The 22,014-nt window shown below is 37.7% G+C and overlaps 1 protein-coding gene across 4 annotated transcripts in view; it reads left to right on the top strand.

The window, feature by feature from the left end:
- The window catches only part of LOC133634240 (receptor-type tyrosine-protein phosphatase delta-like), a 643,216-nt gene that overhangs the window by 519,829 nt on the left and 101,373 nt on the right, over positions 1-22,014 (top strand). For all 4 annotated transcript variants that reach the window (XM_062027362.1, XM_062027360.1, XM_062027361.1 and 1 more), the window contains 7 exons: positions 9,524-9,793; positions 13,692-13,801; positions 13,912-14,109; positions 16,340-16,465; positions 16,554-16,701; positions 16,783-16,928; positions 19,661-19,805. In XM_062027362.1, coding sequence (XP_061883346.1) covers positions 9,524-9,793; positions 13,692-13,801; positions 13,912-14,109; positions 16,340-16,465; positions 16,554-16,701; positions 16,783-16,928; positions 19,661-19,805 — 1,143 coding nt within the window. The remainder of the gene's footprint in view (positions 1-9,523; positions 9,794-13,691; positions 13,802-13,911; positions 14,110-16,339; positions 16,466-16,553; positions 16,702-16,782; positions 16,929-19,660; positions 19,806-22,014) is intronic.

The following is a 22,014-nucleotide window of genomic DNA, read 5'->3' as shown; positions in this document are numbered from 1 at the left end:
GAAAGTCCTGAAATGTTTTGGAAATTGGAAAAAAAAAAAGGTAGTTTGAATTTCCAGAATGGTGGAATATGTTGAAGGTGGAATGGTTTGAATAAGTTGAAAAATGTGGAAATTTTAAATGGTGAAAAATGTCCCGGAATTCTGGGAATTTTTTTGTCAAGGGAAAGCTCGCAATTCCCGAATAGGTTGAACAGTTTGAAGTTGGAACAGTTTGAATCATATTAAAAAATGTGGGAGTTGTGGAACTTTGAAGAATCTCCCATTGATTTCAATGGGAATTTTCCAAATATTTTGGAATTTCGGGAAAAGTGGGAATTGTTTTTTTTTTTAAATGGCAAAAAAAATTAATGTTCTGAATGAGTTGTCGGAATTTTTCAAATCGATCGAGAAATGTTGAAATAATAACATTTTTATTTTAGAAATGGTATAAAGGAATTCCTGGAATTTCGGGAAAACCGGGAATTTTTTTTTTGAAAATGCAAAGAAACTTGAATTTTCTGAATGAGTTGAAACGGTTGGTGTTGGAATTTTTCAAATCAATCAAGAAATGTTAAAGTAATAACATTTTTATTTTAGAAATGGTATAAAGGAATTCCTGGAATTTCAGGAAAACCGGGAATTTTTTTTTTTTAAATGGCAAACAATTTGAATGTTATGAATGACTTGAAATGGTTGGTGTTGGAATTTTTCAAATTGGTCGAGAAATGTTGAACCAGTAACATGTTGAATTGACAAATGGTATTACAAAATTTCAGGAAAACCGGGAATTTTTCCAATTCAAAAAACCATTTCGTTTTTTTGTCCTAATTAAGAGGAATGTTTTGATGGTGGAACGGTTGAAGTAGGCTGAAAAATGTGGGAGGAGTAGTCGCCAGAAAAAAGGGTGAAATTAGGGCTTTGGAAAACCAGGAATTCTGGAAAGTCCTGAAATGTTTTGGAAATTGGAAAAAAAAAAAGGTAGTTTGAATTTCCAGAATGGTGGAATATGTTGAAGGTGGAATGGTTTGAATAAGTTAAAAAATGTGGAAATTTTACATTTTAAATGGTGATAAATGTCCCGGAAAACTGGGAAATCTGGGAATTTTTGGAATTTGTCAAGGGAAAGCTCGCAATTCCCGAATAGGCTGAACAGTTTGAAGTTGGAACAGTTTGAATCATATTAAAAAATGTGGGAGTTGTGGAACTTTGAAGAATGTCCCAATGGGAATTTTCCAAATATTTTGGAATTCCGGGAAAAGTGGGAATTCTTTTTTTTTTTTAAGGCCAAAAAATTGAATGTTCTGAATGAGTTGAAATGGTTGGTGTTGGAATTTTTCAAATCGGTCGAGAAATGTTGAAATAATATAATTTTTATTTTAAAAATGGTATTAAGGAATTCCTGGAATTTCGTGAAAACCGGGAAACATTTTTTGAAAATGGCAAAAAACTAGAATGTTCTGAATGAGTTGAAATGGTTGGTGTTGGAATTTTTCAAATCGGTCGAGAAATGTTAAAGCAATAACATTTTTATTTTAGAAATGGTATAAAGGAATTCCTGGAATTTCGGGAAAACCGGGAATTATTTTTTTTGAAAATGGCAAACAACTTGAATGTTCTGAATGAGTTGAAATGGTTGGTGTTGGAATTTTTCAAATTGGTCGAGAAATGTTGAACCAGTAACATGTTGAATTGACAAATGGTATTACAAAATTCCTGGAATTTCAGGAAAACCGGGAATTTTTCCAATTCAAAAAACCATTTCGTTTTTTTGTCCTAATTAAGAGGAATGTTTTGATGGTGGAACGGTTGAAGTAGGTTGAAAAATGTGAAAGGAGTAGTCGCCAGAAAAAAGGGTGAAATTAGGGCTTTGGAAAACCAGGAATTCTGGAAAATCCTGACATTTTTCGGAAATTGGAAAAAAAAGTAGTTTGAATTTCCAAAATGGTGGAATATGTTGAAGGTGGAATGGTTTGAATAAGTTGAAAAATGTGGAAATTTTAAATGGTGAAAAATGTCCCGGAATTCTGGGAAATCTGGGAATTTTTGGAATTTGTCAAGGGAAAGCTCGCAATTCCCGAATAGGCTGAACAGTTTGAAGTTGGAACAGTTTGAATGGGATGAAAAATGTGGAAGGTAGAAGAGTGCCAAAATCTGGAGAAGAAGAAGAAGAACTAGATGAAGCAATTCCTGAAGGAATTGCATGTGAATGATCCAATGCTGACATTGAACTGAAATCCTGGAATTTTTTTAGAATTGTTGAAGTAGATAGCACACAATTCCCAAAAAGGCTGAATATTTCGAAGTTGGAACAGTTTGAATCAGACACAAAATGTGGGAGTTGTGGAACTTTGAAGAATGTCCCATTCATTTCAATGGGAATTTCGGGAAAAGCGGGAATTTTTTTTTGAAAATGGCAAAAAAAACTTGAATGTTCTGAATGAGTTGAAATGGTTGATGTTGGAATGTTTCAAATCGGTCGAGAAATGTTGAAGTAGTAACATTTTTAATTGTGAAAAGGGTATTAAGGAATTCCTGGAATTTCGGGAAAACCGGGAAATTTTCCAGTTCGAAAAACAACTTGTTTTTTTTTTGTCCTGATTAAGAGGAATGTTTTGACGGCAGAACGGTTGAAATGCGTTGAAAAATGTGGAAGGAGTAGTCTACAGAAAAAAGGGGCCAAAAAAGGGTTTGGAAAAAAATGAGAATTCTGGGAATTCCTGGAATTTTTTTGAACTTGAAAAAAATAATAGTTTGAATGTCCAGGATGAGTGGAATATGTTAAAGACGGAATGGTTTGAAAAATGGCCAATTCATTTTGAATGGGAAAAATGTCCCGGAAAACCAGGAATTCTGGGAAATCTGGAATTTTTTCAAGGAAAAGCCCGCGATTCCCGAATAGGCTGAACAGTTTGAAGGGTAACATGTGGAAGGTAGAGCGCGCCAAAATCTGGAGAAGAAGAAGAAGTTAAAGAATAATAATAAATAGATCCAACTTTGGTGTAGAAAAGCATTTGTGTGAATGTTTTGAAGCATTCACACAAAAAAGGCGATTTCCGATGTGAATGCAGTCCGACCCGCCTGCATCCGTCTTGTTGCCTCAGTCCTGGCACATTTGTGACAAATTCAAGGATTTTGTGCGATCAAAATCAACATTTTCTGAACATAATTATTGTGCCTAGAAGATTTCAAAGAAAGAGGACAAACAGTCGGAGAGAAGAGTGGTGGAACATTGATGTGAGTTCCTAAAACATTTCACTTCATTTCTCAACTATTTATTTTGCAACCGTCTATTTTGGCGATGAATTATGGCTTCTTGACGACGTATTTGGTCGGATGAACGCGACCCGATCGTTCAGACTGATCGCATACTTATCTGACTTAGGTCCGCGTACCGAGTTCGGGATTGAACTGTTCACGTTGACATGAAAAATTCCGATTTGGGAAAGACATGGGAATTAATCTGCAGTTGGCACAAGGCCTATGTCACCTTTTTGAGGCCTCTAAAGGGGTCCTCTTAACCTGTTGGTACCTGCTTTTGTGTATTTAGGGTCCCAGAAGTGCTGGAAATGTGAAAACCATTGTGGCAACATGGCAGAGATGTTTATAAAAGCATCTTGCCTTCTTCTAAACTTGCACCAAATGAGACGTAATTTGCCTTAGTGACCTTAGCAGATATTCTTATTCAGTTGTAGTCAATAATGGTGTGTTCCATTTGTACTGGGAAGTCGCAACTTCAACTGGAACGCCCGACTCGGAAAGTCGGAGCATTCAAAGATGGCTGCTCTGGATGTAAACAATAATACGGTATTTTCCGAACACCGATATATGAGCTGCGCCTGCCAAATGTTAGAATAAATACACTACCGTTCAAAAGTTTGGGGTCACCCAAACAATTTAGTGGAATAGCCTTCATTTCTAAGAACAAGAATAGACTGTCGCGTTTCAGATGAAAGTTCTCTTTTTCTGGCCATTTTGAGCGTTTAATTGACCCCACAAATGTGATGCTCCAGAAACTCAATCTGCTCAAAGGGAGGTCAGTTTTGTGGCTTCTGTAACGAGCTAAAGTGTTTTCAGATGTGTGAACATGATTGCACAAGGGTTTTCTAATCATCAATTAGCCTTCTGAGCCAATGAGCAAACACATTGTACCATTAGAACACTGGAGTGATAGTTGCTGGAAATGGACCTCTATACACCTATGTAGATATTGCACCAAAAAGCAGACATTTGCAGCTACAATAGTCATTTACCACATTAGCAATGTATAGAGTGTATTTCTTTCAAGTTAAGACTAGTTTAAAGTTATCTTCATTGAAAAGTAAGGACATTTTAATGTGACTCCAAACTTTTGAACGGTAGTGTAAATAAATACAATATTTTCCATATATAAGCCGCGCCCGAGTATAAGTGGCAGATATATATGTTGTGAAATGAGTTATTTACACAGAAATATTCTGTAAATGTTTATTTACATACCTTAATTGTGTTTGTGACACGGCAGTAAAACGGATGATCAAACAAAATGTCAGTCATGGTCCTGGACCCACTAGCTGCGCAAGCTAGCTCTCCAATCAGCTAAACAGACTCAATAACTCCACGGTGACGTTTTGGTGAATTCACTGAGGAATTAGTGAAAAATAATGCCGTTGTAAGGTAATAACCTGTTAGCATATTAGCGAATGCTAACGACGCTAGCTTGATTACATCACGACAGCACGTACAAATATGCATGAAAACACTCCTACAGACATCACACATGGGACACTTTAGTAAGTAAGAATAGTTTTAGTTACATTGTAAAAAGTGATGAATGAAGAATCCTTCTACTATATACTTCTGGTTGAAGCCACGAAACAGGAAATATAATTTCAGCCTGGAGCACCATAGCGCAGGCAGTGACACACCTTTTCGGTGTCTCCGTCTGCGTTTTGTGGAAACTATTTGTCGAATACAAAACATTACGTCCGCTGGCGAAGAAAAACCCATAAATTAGCCGCACCGTTTTGTAAGCCGCAGGGTTCAAAGCGTGGGGGAAAAGTCTGTAAAATACAGTGTACGCTTCTATTATATCCATTTCTGATTAGTTCTGGTCGCCCTAAATGAGTCAAATAGGATGTATTGTTGTAGGTTTACATGTGGTAACGTTACTGAAGTGCAAACTACATTATCTTCATGTGGTTCAGACGTGCTATGTCCTCTTCATGCACCGTCTTTGAGGGGTGCAGAAAGTGCATACTTTTCCCACAACTTCTTTGTATTCGGACAAAGCCAGCGCGAAAATAGCTTTTTGTGGATGTGGCCGTCTTCATTTCCGACCTCAAAACTGGAACGCTGTCGCTCCCAGCGCTGACTTCCAACTTCCGAGGTCACTGGAAGGCACCGCGGGTTCCTTCTTGTTCCCTATCCTCTCGTCTTGGGGCAGACTGGCTCGTACATGCACATGCATGCTGAAATCCTCCGCTTTAGACGCAGTCCAAGGGGACTTGGCCTGGTGGAGGACTTTGGCACGCTGAAGACGGTCTAAAACATCATCTCTGCACCAAAGAACCAGCATCACATGTCATGTCGGACATTCTTTTTCAACCTTTTTTGAGGCAAGGCACATTTTTCTCATTAAAAAATACGGAGGCACACCACCAGCAGAAAAGGTTAAAAAATGAAACTCCACCAGGTCGTCGTGCCTTAATTTTGAGTTTGTTGGTGTTTTCCTGTGTTTAGTGCTTTAGTTCTTGTCTTGCGCTGTTATTTTGGTGGCCCTTCCTGTTTTGTTAATATTTTCCTGTAGCAGTTTCATGTCTCCCTTTGAGCGATATGCCGCACACCTGCTTTGTGTTAGCAAGCAAGGCTATTTACGTTGTCGCTATCCTTCTTTGTGTGGACATTGTTGATTGTCACGTCAAGAACGAACGTACTTTGTGGACGCTGTAAGTTTTTGCTGTCGTCCAGCGTTGTTTCTGTTTACTTTGTAGCCAGTTCAGTTTTACGTTCGTTTTGCATACCTTTTCCTTTCCCTTTCCCTTTTGTTAATTTTTGGTTTAAGCATTACATACTTTTTTACCTGCACTCTGCCTCCCGATGTGGTCTGCATATTGGGATCACAACCAACCATCCTCGTCTCACCCGACACATTCCGACTAGTGATGTCCGATAATGGCTTTTTGCAGATATTCCCATATTGTTCAACTCTTTAATTACCGATACAGATATCAACCGATACCAACTGATACCGATATATACAGTCGTGGAATTAACACATTATTATGCCTAATTTGGACAACCAGGTATGGTGAAGATAATGTCCTTTTTCAAAAAAATAATGAAATAAAGTAAGATAAATGAATTAAAAACATTTTCTTGAATAAAAAAGAAAGTAAAACAATATAAAAACAGTTACATAGAAACTAGTAATGAATGAAAATGAGTAAAATGAAGTGTTAAAGGTTAGTATTATTAGTGGAGCAGCAGCACGCACAATCATGTGTGCTTACGGACTGTATCCCTTGCAGACTGTATTGATATATATTGATATATAATGTAGGAAGCAGAATATTAATAACAGAAAGAAACAACCCTTTTGTGTAAATGGGGGAGGGAGGTTTTTTGGGTTGGTGCACTAATTGTAAGTGTATCTTGTGTTTTTTATGTTGATTTGATTAAAAAAAAAAAAAAAAAAACGATACCGATAATAAAAAAAATTATACCGATAATTTCCGATATTACATTTTAAAGCATTTATTATATATATTATCGGACATCTAAGCGGTAGAAAATGGATGGATGGATTTTTTGGACCAATTAGGTGAAGTTGCATAATTTCCCACAACACACCAGACAGTATCTCACGGCACGCTTGTGTGCCGCGGCACAGTGGTTGAAAAACACTGATGTAGACCACCAGGAAGTCTTTAAATGTAGAACAAAAATCCTAACATGGCCCTTGAAGCCCCTCCTGCGGGCCCCAGGTCATGTGGGCACCGCGTGACCGAACCAACTCAACTTGTTCAAGAAGTGTTGCAGAAAAGTTATGAAAAATCCAAAAAAAAAACAGGCTAATACTTTTGACATCTGCTGAGCTAAGCAGTAATGTGAACTATGGTCATCAAGACTTCGGTGCATCTTCATGAGCGTCTTTCCTGGCTGTTTAGACAAAAAACTGACAGACTCGTAGACATTTTAATTCATTTAACGGACTTTTCGGACTAAGGCGCACTTAAAATCCTATCATTTTTCGCAAAAAATGGAAAGTGCGCCTTATGTCAATCAATCAATGTTTACTTTTATAGCCCTAAATCAGGAGTGTCTCAAAGGGCTGCACAAGCCACAACAACACCCGGTAGTTTACCATGAGGTCAGGATGGAGGTTAGGTCTTTTGAGTAGAGGATGAATAACCGCTTTTTTGAATGCTAGGGGAAGAGTGCCAGAGGAAAGTGATAAGTTTATAATATTTAACACTGATGGACCTAATATTACAACCAGTTCCTTGATGAGTTTCCCAGGAAGTGGGTCAAGTAAACATGTTGTTTGTTTTATCCCATTTACACGCCGCAGGAGTTCCTCTAATGTTGTTTCATCAAAAAGAGAGAGACTATTATGTGTGTTCTAACTCTGGTTGTGCTTACCGACCTGGAAGCGATTTCATTTGGTGTGTGGTGTAATGATGAGTGTGACCAGTAGATGGCAGTCACGCCTGTCGACGCCTGTTCTATAAACGGCGCTAGCAAGTACCCGTAAGCATTGACAATATAGAAGATTACACACAATCTGTCAATATGTTTTAGTAAGATACGAATCCGCAACGCTTGATGGATTATCGGAGTATTCCGGCTACCATAGTCAGACGTACTGTGCTTCAACATACATGGTGTTTGTATAAGGACCCCAAAAATGGCACCTATTAGCAGACATTATGTGGCGTTTTATTTCGCAATATTATGCAAAAGCAACTTTTCTTACCTTCTGGTTCCTGCTGATGTGTATTTGGGATCTGCATAAGTCCTGAAAATGTTCAAACTTTTTCTCTATCTTCTTGTTATGGGACATTCACCCTCCGCTGTTGCCATTTCTAATATAAAGTAGTGTGACGTTTGTACTTATATCTGTCAGTAGACGCGCTATGGAAGCTCTAAATGCTATAACATGGCTGACGGGGAAAAGACACTGTCGAAGTGGAGGCACGGAAATAAGACCAGCCACAAAATCCTGAAGAGACTGTCAGAAAGCAACATTTTGAGCAAAGAACCACCATCACATGTGATGTAGACCACAAGGAAGTCTTTTACATTTACAAAAATAATCATAATAATATGACTCTTTTAATGCGCCTTATAACCCGGTGCACCTTTTGTATGTTCTAACTCTGGTTGTGCTTACCGACCTGGAAGCGATTTTATTTGTTACATGGTGTAATGATAAGTGTGACCAGTAGATGGTAGTCACACATAAGGGATACGTGTGGACTGCAAACTGACGCCTGTTCTATAAATGACGCTAGCAAGTACCCATAAGCAAGCAACACCAAAAATGTTGATGTTCCATTGAGAATATAGAAGATTACACACAATCTGTCAATATGTTTTAGTAAGATACGAATCCGCAACGCTTGATGGATTGTCGGAGCATTCCGGCTACCATAGTCAGACGTACCATGCTTCAACATACATGGTGTTTGTATAAGGACCCCAAAATGACACCTATTAGGAGACATTATGTGGCGTTTTGCTTCACAATATTATGCAAAACTTTTCTTACCTTCCGGTACCTGCAGATGTCTATTTGGGATCTGCATAAGTCCTGAAAATGTTCCAACTCCTTCTTTTCCTCTGTCCTCTTCTTGCGGGACATTCACCCTCCGCTGTTGCCATTTCTAATATAAAGTAGTGTAAAGTTCTCACTTGCATCTGTCAGTAGACTCGCTATGGGAGCACTAAAAACTACATCAAAGGTGACGAGGAGAAGACGTTGTCGAAGTGGAGGCACGTAGAAAAGCGACTTGAAGATGGTCTGTAAAACATCATCCATGCAACATTTTAGGCAAAGAACCAGCATTATGTTATGTAGACCACAAGGAAGTATTTACATGTAGAAAAAAAATATACAATATGACTCCTTTAATGCGCCTTATAATCTGGTGCGCCTTATATATGAAAATAGACCTGACTAGACTTGCTCATCGGCAGTGCGCCTTATAGTCTAAATAATACGGTACACCAAAATAACCAACCCTAACGCGACTAGGACTTACTAACCTCCCACTCCACAGTTTTAGGACCAGTTAGGTCTTTAGTCCGATCAGTGGTAGACCCGGACGAGTCCCAGGCCGCACTTTGGACACCCCTGCTCCATCCAGTCTTTCTTTTCCTCCATTCGTGTTTTCACATACGTCACACCTTCCTTTTTTTCTCTGGGCGTCACCGTGGTTGCTGTGCTTGGTTTTTTTGTTCTGACCCGGTTGACACCTGTGGTGACTCACCTGACTCATCATCTTCACCCAGAGACCAAGTGGGAAAAGTCTAACGCCGCTTCTTTGCTGCCCGCCCTCTGCAGTCCGCCGCGTGCCCCCGCGCTTCTCCATCCCGCCGGCGGACAGCGAGATCATGCCGGGCGGGAACGTCAACATCACCTGCGTGGCGGTGGGCTCCCCCATGCCCTACGTGAAGTGGATGCTGGGAGCCGAGGACCTCACCCCCGAGGACGACATGCCCATCGGCCGCAACGTCCTGGAGCTGACGGACGTGCGGCAGTCCAACAATTACACCTGCGTCGCCATGTCCACGCTCGGCGTCATCGAGGCGGTGGCGCAGATCACCGTGAAAGGTGAGTCGGCCGTCGTGCGGGGAAGGACGCACAGGAAGGAGCCGTGGTTTGACCTTGACTCCAATGAAAAGGTCCACAAAAGCTCGAAAAATATCATCTCGGGGAGAACAGCTGAAATAAAGAGATGAGAAATAACATCAGAGTAAGAAAAGCAGCTATTGTTTACATCCGAAAAAAAAAAGAAAAAGTAAGGTTTTACTGTGGAAATGTTCTACATTTGTTTTTATTGAAACCATATTTGGTCATTTAATGTTATGTCCAATATGATTAATAGGAGAGTACAAAATGTTTTTCAAATTAATCACAGTTCTTAATCGATTAAAACAATTATATATACCGTAATTTCCGGACTATAAGCCGCACCTGACTATAAGCCGCACCAGCTAAATTTAGGGGAAAATACAGATTGTTCCATATATAAGCCGCACCCGACTATAAGCCGCAGGGTTTTGATGTGTAATTAGCGTAGTATATAGGGGTTCCTGCTACCACGGAGGGGATTGTCGGGACAGAGATGACTGTTTGGGAACGCAAAGCGTCCCATTTATTAACTATAAATCTTTCAATCATTCAATCAAACTTTCACATCTTTGACATGGCGAACAGCATTCATGCAGAGTACAAATAATACAACGGTGCAAAGTAATACAAAGTGCTCGCATGTACGTTATCAAAATAACCAGCCTACCGGTAGGGATGATGTTTGATAAGAAATTATCGAGTTCGAGCCTATTATCGAATCCTCTTATCGAACCGATTCCTTATCGATTCTCTTATGGAGTCCAGATAGGTTGTTGTATATGGAAAAAAACACACAATATTTGGTTTAACAAAAGCTCACTTTTATTATATAATAAAAAAATAAAATCTAATAAATAAATAAATATTGACTGTTACCCACCTAAAAAAATAAAATAAAATAAATAAATATTGACTGTTGTTACCCAAAGTATATTAAGTGGGATTTTTCAGAAAAACAAATATATACAGTAACACAAAAACAAGCTGTCTCTGTGATCACTATAGGTGTATAAATAATAATATAGTGTTAAATAAAATCAGTCCCTTGGGCACAAAACTGAAAATAATACAGCTCTCCAAAAAGTGCACTTCTGCTGCTATTGGAACATAACTGTTTGTTATGATGCTTTGACATTTTTGCACTTTATTTCTTTATTGAAAGACAATTCTATGAAGAGAAAAGTTGTTTGCAAATGTGGTTACAATGCTAATAAATGAAAAGTTAAAGCTAAAAAAAGAAATACACTTTATTGAGTTAACTTTATTTCTTTATGGGGGAAAATGTTATGAGCTAGAGAATATAACAACTACACTACCCAGCATGCAACGGGAGTCACGAGCATGCGCGGTAGCCCCGAAAAGTGTTGCATGTTGCCACGCTGTGAAAGTAAACGTCAAGAACTCAGCCAACACGCCTCGTCTGCATTATTTATAATTAGACCGACAACACATCTACAGTGTGATTTTGTTTTGTTTACAAGGAAAGAAAAACAAAAGTTAAAAAAGGGAGATATGTTGTATATATATGTATGTGCTGCGGTTGTTTTAAGAACGTTGCGACAGCTGCCGTAAAGGAGGTGTGTTGCTAGCCTGGTTGCTATGTTTCCGGTTGGTCGTAAAAGTGTTGGTCATGTGTTTTACCCTGCTCAAATCTCTCAGTAAAGTTATTCGATGGATTATAGCTTTTGTTTTGAACTTTATTACACCTTGGAGCGCTTTTTCCCGTCCATTGTTTTCCTGCTTTCGCTATCTGCGCCTAATGACTGAGCTACGTGACGTCATTTATTGTGATGTCCCACAGTGCATTTCTGGTCGGGACGGGATTCGAATAAAGAATCAACTCTTTTCCTTTACTATAGTGGTCTCGATAACGGGTACCGGTTCTCAAAAAGGGATTCGAGTCCGAGGACTCGGTTCTTTTGTTATCAAACAACCGGGAAAACCGGTTTCGAGTATCATCCCTACCTACCGGTATATGAAAAGTCAGTCTTAATCATTGTGTCATCGTCTTCCTCCTGCGTACTAAAACCACCGAAATCCTCTTCGTCGGTGTCGGAGAAGAACAGGCCGTATATAAGCCGCACCCTTGTATAAGCCGCAGGGACCAGAACGAGGGGAAAAATTAGCGGCTTATAGTCCGGAAATGACGGTGTATATATATATATATATGTATATATATATATATATATATATATATATATATATATATATATATATATATATATATGATTAATAGGAGAGTACAAAATGTTTTTCAAATTAATCACAGTTCTTAATCGATTAAAACAATTATATATATATATATATATATATATATATATATATATATATATATATATATATATATATATATATATATATATATATATATATATATATATATATATAAATAATTAAATATATATATATATATATATATAAAAATAAATAATTAAATAAATATATATGTATATATATGTATATATATGTATATATATATATATATATATACATAAAATAAATATATAATATAATAAATATATGTATATATATATATATATATATATATATATATATATATATATATATATATATATATATATATATATATATATACACTACCGTTGAAAAGTTTGGGGTCACCCAAACAATTTAGTGGAATAGCCTTCATTTCTAAGAACAAGAATAGACTGTCGAGTTTCAGATGAAAGTTCTCTTTTTCTGGCCATTTTGAGCGTTTAATTGAGCCCACAAATGTGATGCTCCAGAAACTCAATCTGCTCAAAGGAAGGTCAGTTTTGTAGCTTCTGTAACGAGCTAAAGTGTTTTCAGATGTGTGAACATGATTGCACAAGGGTTTTCTAATCATCAATTAGCCTTCTGAGCCAATGAGCAAACACATTGTACCATTAGAACACTGGAGTGATAGTTTCTGGAAATGGGCCTCTATACACCTATGTAGATATTGCACCAAAAAGCAGACATTTGCAGCTAGAATAGTCATTTACCACATTAGCAATGTATAGAGTGTATTTCTTTCAAGTTAAGACTAGTTTAAAGTTATCTTCATTGAAAAGTACAGTGCTTTTCCTTCAAAAATAAGGACATTTACATGTGACCCCAAACTTTTGAACGGTAGTGTATATATTTATTTAATTATATATATATATATATATATATATATATATATATATATATATATATATATATATATATATATATATATATATATATATATATATATATATATATTTATTTATTTATTTAATTATTTTTTTCCAACTTGTCCTGTCCAGCCACTCAGGCAAATCATATAGTTGATGTAGATGATCTATATCTGCCGTAAACATTCTCTTTAGGAAAGAGAAGTGTTGGAATCTTCTCTTGTTGCCTTATTTATATTTGATTTTATTCAATGTTTGGCTAGAATTGTATTCAACAAAACCAGTTTTCTTTTAAGTAATATAGAAATTGATCAGAGCTTTTCATCTGTTTTATGTAGTTAGCATTTTAGCTAATGCTAACGCCGGTAGCTTGATTACAGTACGATAGCACGTACAAATATGCATGAAAACACTCCTACAGACATCACACATGGGACGCTTTAGTAAGTAAGAATTGTTTTAGTTGTATTGTAAAACTTACCAAAACGTTGCTTGGAGTGATGAATGAGGAATCCGTACGAGTAGAAACGCTGTGGACGGCTGGAAGACGAAACTGTAACACCGTCCTAGCTTTTTTTTTATGGCCTTAGCAAAGAAAAATACAAAAATTAGTCGCACGGTTTTTATAAGCCGCATGGTTCAAAGTGTTGGAAAAAAGCAAGGTCTATAATCCGGAATTTACAGTAATTGTGTTCCAATGTTCTAATAGTTCTGTCCAACGTGTACTCCCTCAGCTCTGCCCAAGGCTCCTGGCACCCCGGTGGTGACGGAAAGAACTGCAACGAGCATCACTCTCACCTGGGACTCGGGCAACCCTGAGCCGGTCTCCTATTACATCATCCAGGTGCGTGTCGATATTTACAGGACAGCCGACATCATGGCGACTATAAAAAAGGTGGCGTTTATCCTCCCGCCATAAATCGGGCGTGTTTTATTGCGTGGTGTGTCCCCCAGCACCGATCCAGAGGCTCTGAGGACGCCTACAAGGAGATCGATGGCATCGCCACCACGCGCTACAGCGTGGGCGGCCTCAGCCCCTACTCACATTACGACTTCCGCGTGGCGGCCGTCAACACCATCGGCCAAGGACCCTCCAGCGAGGCGGTGGAGGCTCGCACGGCCGAGCAGGCGCCCTCCTCGCCCCCCCGGCAGGTAGGGGACACACACTTGAATGAAATATTAATATGCCAGGTTGTTGTGGAGGTGAGAACATTCTGCATGACATTAATAGTCACGTGTCCCATTACTTGTGATCACATCTATTTATCTGGGCTCTCATAATTAAATGTTCCTTTTAACGAGTCCCTTCTGTTGCAGTATATTTAATTACTATTTATTTTATAATCAGTCTGACCTGTTTTCATTTGCACTTTAATTATACTTAGTTTATTTACAAAACATGTATTTTTATTTTTATTTGTATTTAGTTAGAATGTATTTATTTTAGCACATCGTAATTATGTGTTAGTTCCTTCTGTTGCAGTATATTTAATTACTATTTATTTTATAATCAGTCTGACCTGTTTTCATTTGCACTTTAATTATACTTAGTTTATTTACAAAACATGTATTTTTATTTTTATTTGTATTTAGTTAGAATGTATTTATTTTAGCACATCGTAATTATGTGTTAGTTCCTTCTGTTGCAGTATATTTAATTACTATTTCTTTTGTAACCAGCCTGACCTGTTTTTATATGCACCTTAATTTCACTTACAATTTGTCTTAAGAAACATGTATTATTATTATTATTTTTCTTATTAATTGAGTTAGATTGTATTTATTTTAGCATTGCATAGTTGTATGTAAATTTATTTTTCATCAGTTTTTATGAGTCCCTTCTGTTATATTTAATTACTATTTATTTTTTAACCAGTCTGACCTATTTTCATTTGAACTTTAATTTTTTGACAGTTTATTTACGAAACATGTATTATTATTATTATTGTTTTTTTTTGTTTTTTTATCTTAATTTTGTTAAAATCTATTTATTTTAGCATTGTATAATTGTATGTAAATTTATTTTTCATCACTTTTTTTTTACTTCCTTTTGCAGTATATTTAATTACTATTTATTTTATAATCAGTCTGACCTATTTTCATTTGAACTTAAATTTTTTGACAATTTATTTAAAAAACATGTATTATTATAATTTGTAATCTTTATTGTATATACATTTTTTCATCAGTATTTTAGTTGGGTTTTTTTGCAGTAAATTTGATTAGTATTTATTTTTATAATCAGCCTGACTCATTTTCATTTTCATTTGCACTTTAATTTATTGACAGTTTATTACAAAACATGTATTATTATTTGTATTTATTTATTATTATTTAATTAGAATGTATTTATTTTAGCATTGCATAATTGTTTGTAAATTTATTTTTCATTAGTTTTTATGAGGTGCTTCTTTTGCAGTATATTGAATTATTTATTTTTGTAATCAGTCTAACCTATTTTAATTTGCACTTTAATTTTATTGACAGTTTGTTTAAGAAACATGTATTACTATTATTATTATTATTATTAATTTAGTTAGAATGTATTCATTTTAGCACGGCGTAATTATGTTTTAGTTCCTTATATTACAGAATATTTAATTACTATTTATTTTGTTATCAGCCTGACCTATTTTCATCTGCATTTCAAATTTTTTGAGTTGTATTATTATTATTATGTATTATTATTATTAATATTTATTTATGTTTTTAATTTTAATTTATTTAGAATATATTTATTTTAGCATTGCATAATTGTCTGTAATTGTATTTTTCAGCAGTTTTAATGAGTGCCTTCTTTTGCAGTATATTTAATTACTATGTATATTTAATTACTATTTATTTTTGCAGTATATTTGATGAGAGTTTATTTTGTAATCAGTCTGACCTGAGCCTAGATAATAATATTTGTAATGAACACATGGTTTTAAATCATTTAAAAATGTTTATGAGTTCCTTATTTTACAGTATATTTAATTACTATGTATATTTAATTACTATATATTTTTGCAGTATATTTAATTGATATTTATTTTTGTAATCAGCCTGACCTAAGCCTTGATAATAATATTTGTGATGAACACATGATTTTAAATAATTTAAAAAGGTTTATCCTGTTCAATTGTAATTATGTTAGATATAATTATTAAATAGGATTAAAATGAAGAGTAAGGTGACTAATTCAGCGTTAATATTTGAGTGGGCCCCGGGCCCCTCTGTAGTGGAAAAGTTGGGCCCCGAGGTGAAAAAGGTTCAAATATCGCAGAACATTCTTCCGAAGTGTTCCGTCAAGGTTCCCTATGCGACCTTAGTCCAAAGTGCGCCTGGGTCTTGCTGGTACCCCACCAAAGAGCACCAGAACTGAGAATTGCGTCATCTGCAGGTCAGAGGTCGCATGCTGAGCACCACCACCGCCATCATCCACTGGGACGAGCCCGAGGAACCCAACGGGCAGGTGGTGGGCTACAGGGTCTACTACACGGCGGACAACTCTCTGCCGGTCAACCAGGTGCGTAGGTCCGCAGACCCTGGTGAGAAGCCTAGGTCCTCAGGTGCCTGGTGAGGATCGGTGCTCACCCCTGTGTCGCTGCCCCTAGTGGGAGAAGCAGATGGTGCGCAGCGCCAACTTCATCACCATCCAGGGTCTGACCCCCAACAAGACCTACTACATCCGCGTGCTGGCCTTCACCTCGGTGGGAGACGGCCCCCTGTCCCAGGACCTGCAGATCATCGCCAAGACCGGCGGTAAAAGAGTAGAAAAGATGGCACCTTGTGGGGATGAGAAGGGACTTTTGTAAACCGTCACCGTCCTCTCCGACTTTGCAGTTCCATCCCAGCCTTCAGAGTTCAAGGGGGAGGCCAAGTCGGAGACCAGCATCCTGTTGTCCTGGGTGGCCCCTCCCCAGGGGGGCCCCGACAACCAGATCACAGGATATGAACTGGTCTATCGGCGAGCGGACGACAGCGAGGAGGTAAGGGCCACACCAGAGGGTTCGCTCATTGAAATGAATAAATATCACGCTCAGATCTGTATTGGAGTTATTGACATAGTGCTGCACCGGGGCCCTTGGGGGCCGCCTGGCAGCAGGCCCATAAATGCTCTATGGCAGGCAGCCATTGAGGGCCGCACACTGACAAAGTCCTTTAACACCAACTTTCAAACAGCGTTGCAAAATAGTTGTGTTTGTACATTCAGACAACGTTGATGTCTAACGTTGGATCCACGTTGTTGGTTGGGAAATGACCAAAATTCAATGTCAAATCAATGTCAAAACCTGACATTGATTAAATGTTGTCAAACAGCATGTTGTTTCATCGTTAGGTTTGAGTTGTAGAATATTGGTTGGGAAATTACCAAATTTCAATGGTCAAATTGTCACAACCCAACATGGATCAAAACGTGGTCAAAAAGCATGTTGTTTCAACGTTATGTTTGTGTTGTACAATATTGGTTGGGAAACGATCAATATTCAATGTCAAATCAACGTCAGAACCCAACATTGATTAAACGTCGTCAAAAAGCATGTAGTTTCAACGTTGTATTTGTGTTGTAGAATATTGGTTGGGAAATGACCAAAATTCAATGGTCAAATCAACATCAGAACCCGACGTTGATTAAACGTTGTCAAAAAGCATGTTGTTTCAACGTTGTATTTGAGTTGTAGAATATTGGTTGGGAAATGACCAAAATTCAATGGTCAAATCAAGGTCACAACACAACATTGATTAAACGTCGTCAAAAAGTATGTTGTTTCAACGTTGTATTTGTGTTGGAGAATATTGGTTGGGAAATGACCAAATTTCAATGTCAAATCAACGTGAGAAGACAACATTTTAAAAACGTGGTCAAAAAGCATGTTGTTTCATCGTTATGTTCGAGTTGTAAAATATTGGTAAGAAAATGACCAAAATTCAATGGTCAAATCAAGGTCAGAACCTGACATTGATTAAACGTCGTCAGAAAGCATGTTGTTTCAACGTTGTATTTGTGTTGTACAATATTGGTCGGGAAATGACCAAATTTCAATGTCAAATCAACGTGACAACACAACATTGATTAAACGTCATCAAAAAGCATGTTGTTTCAATGTTAGGTTTGAGTTGTAGAATATTGGTGGGAAAATGACCAAATTTCAATGTCAAATCAAGGTCACAACCCAACATTGATTAAACATCATCAAAAAGCATGTTGTTTCATCGTTGTATTTGTGTTGTAGAATATTGGTTAGGAAATGACCAAATTTCAATGCCAAATCAACGTGAGAACACAACATTTTAAAAACGTCGTCAAAAAGCATGTTGTTTCATCGTTATGTTCGAGTTGTAAAATATTGGTAAGGAAATGACCAAAATTCAATGTTCAAATCAAGGTCAGAACCCGACATTGATTGAACGTCGTCAGAAAGCATGTTGTTTCATCGTTAGGTTTGAGTTGTAGATTATTGGTTGGGAAATAACCAAATTTCAATGTTCAAATCAACGTGAGAACACAACATTGATTAAACGTCATCAAAAAGCATGTTGTTTCAACGTTGTATTTGTGTTGTAGAATATTGGTTGGGAAGTGACCAAAATTCAATGTCAAATCAACGTCAGAACCCAACATTGATTAAACGTTGTCAAAAAGCATGTTGTTTCAACGTTGTATTTGTGTTGGAGAATATTGGTTGGGAAATGACCAAATTTCAATGTCAAATCAACGTCAGAACCTGACGTTGATTAAATGTTGTCAAAAAGCATGTTGTTTCAACGTTAGGTTTGAGTTGTAGATTATTGGTGGGATAATGACCATAATTCAATGGTCAAATCAACGTCACAACCTGACATTGATTAAACGTCGTCAAAAAGCATGTTGTTTCAACGTTATGTTCGAGTTGTAAAATATTGGTGGGATAATGACCAAAATTCAATGTCAAATCAACGTCAGAACCCAACATTGATTAAACGTTGTCAAAAAGCATGTTGTCTCAACGTTAGGTTTGTGTTGGAGAATATTGGTAGGAAAATGACCAAATTTCAATGTTAAATCAACGTCAGAACCCAACATTGATTAAACGTCGTCAGAAAGCATGTTGTTTCAATGTTGTATTTGTGTTGTAAAGTATTGGTTGGGAAATGACCAAAATTCAATGGTCAAATCGTCACGACCCAACATTGATTAGACGTCATCAAAAAGTATGTTGTTTCAATGTTAGGTTTGAGTTGTAGAATATTGGTTGGGAAATGACCAAATTTCAATGTCAAATCAACGTCACAACCTGACGTTGATTAAACGTCGTCAGAAAGCATGTTGTTTCAATGTTAGGTTTGAGTTGTAGAATATTGGTTGGGAAATGACCAAATTTCAATGTCAAATCAACGTCACAACCTGACGTTGATTAAACGTCGTCAGAAAGCATGTTGTTTCAATGTTAGGTTTGAGTTGTAGAATATTGGTTGGGAAATGACCAAATTTCAATGTCAAATCAACATCACAACCCAACATTGATGAAAAGTTGTCAAAAAGTATGTTGTTTCAACGTTGTATTTGAGTTGTTCAAGGTCAGGATGTAATTCATCAAGTTGTCAAGGTTGTTTCAATGTCTTGTGCCTGCTGGGAAACCTCCAGTAGACCATGTGTGACCAAGGTCTACCCCGACTCTGGGTGTACAAAGTCTGGGGCGTCACAGTCCTGATTATTATCTTCTCTCCACGTCCTCTGCAGAAGAAGGTGAACTTTGAGCCCACCACCTCCTACTTGCTGAAAAACCTCAAGCCTTTCTCCGCCTACGCCTTCCAGCTGGCGGCCAGGAGCAAACATGGCGTCGGCGCGTACACCAACGAGGTGTCCATCGACACGCCTCAGACACGTGAGTCCAGTTCCAGCTTGTAGAGCGTGAATGAAGACTGTGGAACCGGCCGGCCTTCATTCGAACAATGCAAATGACATCCCAGTCAAATGTTGGACACCTTTACAACAGAACCCCCAAAGTAGGGTAGTGGTTCATCTCGCGCTAGAGGAAGAGGGCGAGTTACTCACTTTGCAATGCAGTCTGCTGAAAATGATGGAAAGCGCCACTCTACATAGCAACTGTAGTCAACGTTGGAATTGCCACAAAACTCATTTTAGGGTATTCAACGCTCTACTGCCATCTGGTGGCTAAATTTGTCACGTTTCATGTGTCAGGTAAACCGCAACAAACAGGGCCGTAAGAACCCTCTTCCTGCTGTACAGTAGTTGACTTCTAGCCTGTTATGCCATGGCAAATAATCAAGTCAATCAATATTTAGCAGGCTTAAACTGGAGTAACTGTGCACGTACCACTTTATCGTAAAACTCTAAAACCGATATTTTATGAAAAGTACGGTTTGTGTTGTTTTTACAATACAATATTCACCAGGTTTGGCTAGCAGTTTGTTTCTGTTGTCCTTATTTGACAAACAAGATACATGAGAGAAAACAAATGACACAACTACCAAAAACAATACAAAATACTAGCTTAAAAAAATGATATATATTCACCAGGCGTGTAAAAAAAACAAACACATTTTCAGATTAATCGCAATTCTTATTTGTAACGATTCTTAATCGATTAAAAAAAAAATCAAACATTGATTTTTATTATTATTATTTTTGTCCTGTCCAGCCACTCAGGTGGGAGCCGTGGTTTGACCTTGGCACCAATGACAAGTTCCACATGCGCTCCAAAAATAACATCTCAGGCAAAAAGAGGAGAACAGCTGAAATGAGGGGATGAGAAATAACATCAAAGTAAGGAGAGCACCTATTGTTTACCTCCGAACTAAATAAAAAAGTAAGGTTTTACTCTGAACTTCTTCACTTGTTTGTATTGAAACAATATTTGGTAACTTAGCGTTATGTCCGATACGATGAATGGGGGAGTCCGTTTAAATTCATAAAAACCCAAGAACAGATCATAAATTACGAAATAAAAAATCTGTGAAATGATTTCCGACGACAACACAATACAAAACTACGATGTACGCTTCATTTACACAGTGACTTAGATGAAATACTACACAATTCTACAATAATACACAGGAAAAAGTACTATATTCTACTTCAGGTGTGCCCATTACGTGAATGGTAACCTAGCGGTCATTCACGGCCACCGAGGGTCTTGTGAGATGACACTGGCTACTGCCGGATCATTATTAAGAAAAATCGACCGACAGGAAGGCGAGGGACACTTTTTATTTCAACAGACTCTCACCTGCCGTCAAAACTCTAAAGACCGACTGCACAGTTCCTGTCTTCACAATAAAAGCCCTGCTCCATCCTGCCTGCGGTAACAAAATAAGAGTCTCAGAAAGCTAGCGCGCGCAAGCTAGCAAGCTACGGAGTTTGCCGCCAATGTATTTCTTGTAAAGTGCATAAAAAGGAGAATGGAAGCTGGACAAACAAAAAATGAGGTATTGGACAGAAAGGAGGACTTTTTTCTCTTGTCTCTTTCTTTCTTCTTTTATCACAAGATTTGCTGATTGTTCGAATTTTTCTTCGGCTCTTTGGGTAATATTTTCCCGGAGAATAGCAGTTTACTCCAAAAGGTGTGGTCTTGGACTTTCAAGGTTCCACCACCGGAGCATGTTTCCGATCATGAGCCACACACAGTTTGCATTGTTCCGAATGGGCCGGTCTGTCTTAAGTGGACCTCAGGGTTGGTACTCCAACCAGCGTCCCTGGCCTTCACTCGTGATTGGCCGTCATTTCTTGACGTGGTTGGCGACCAACGTGAGGTCTGTGAGAGATTGCGTAGAAGCGTGGGTAGAAGCCAGAGATTTGTAGCTGGGGATGTGAGCTCCATCAGGGACCGAGAGCTCAGACTTGAGGTATGTTTGTGTGTTCTAAGGTCCAGTTGGTGTATGTTGTGTCTTTGAAGTCATGATCTCTTCTCATCCGTCAAGCATTCAGTCAAACACAAGTCGGCCATCCCTCATTCCGTGTCTCTGTTCAGTCATCTTGCGTTCTAATCAGGGTCATTATTTTCTAGACAGCTTCCGTTCTCCAGTGTTTTGTTTTCATTTTATGTTTCTTTGTCTCCTGTTCTCTGTCTTTGG

Source organism: Entelurus aequoreus, linkage group LG18 (assembly GCF_033978785.1).
Source record: "Entelurus aequoreus isolate RoL-2023_Sb linkage group LG18, RoL_Eaeq_v1.1, whole genome shotgun sequence".
Classification (NCBI taxonomy): Eukaryota; Metazoa; Chordata; class Actinopteri; order Syngnathiformes; family Syngnathidae; genus Entelurus; species Entelurus aequoreus.
Note: the sequence above shows the minus strand (reverse complement) of the source record. Positions and strands in the feature narration are given on the sequence as shown.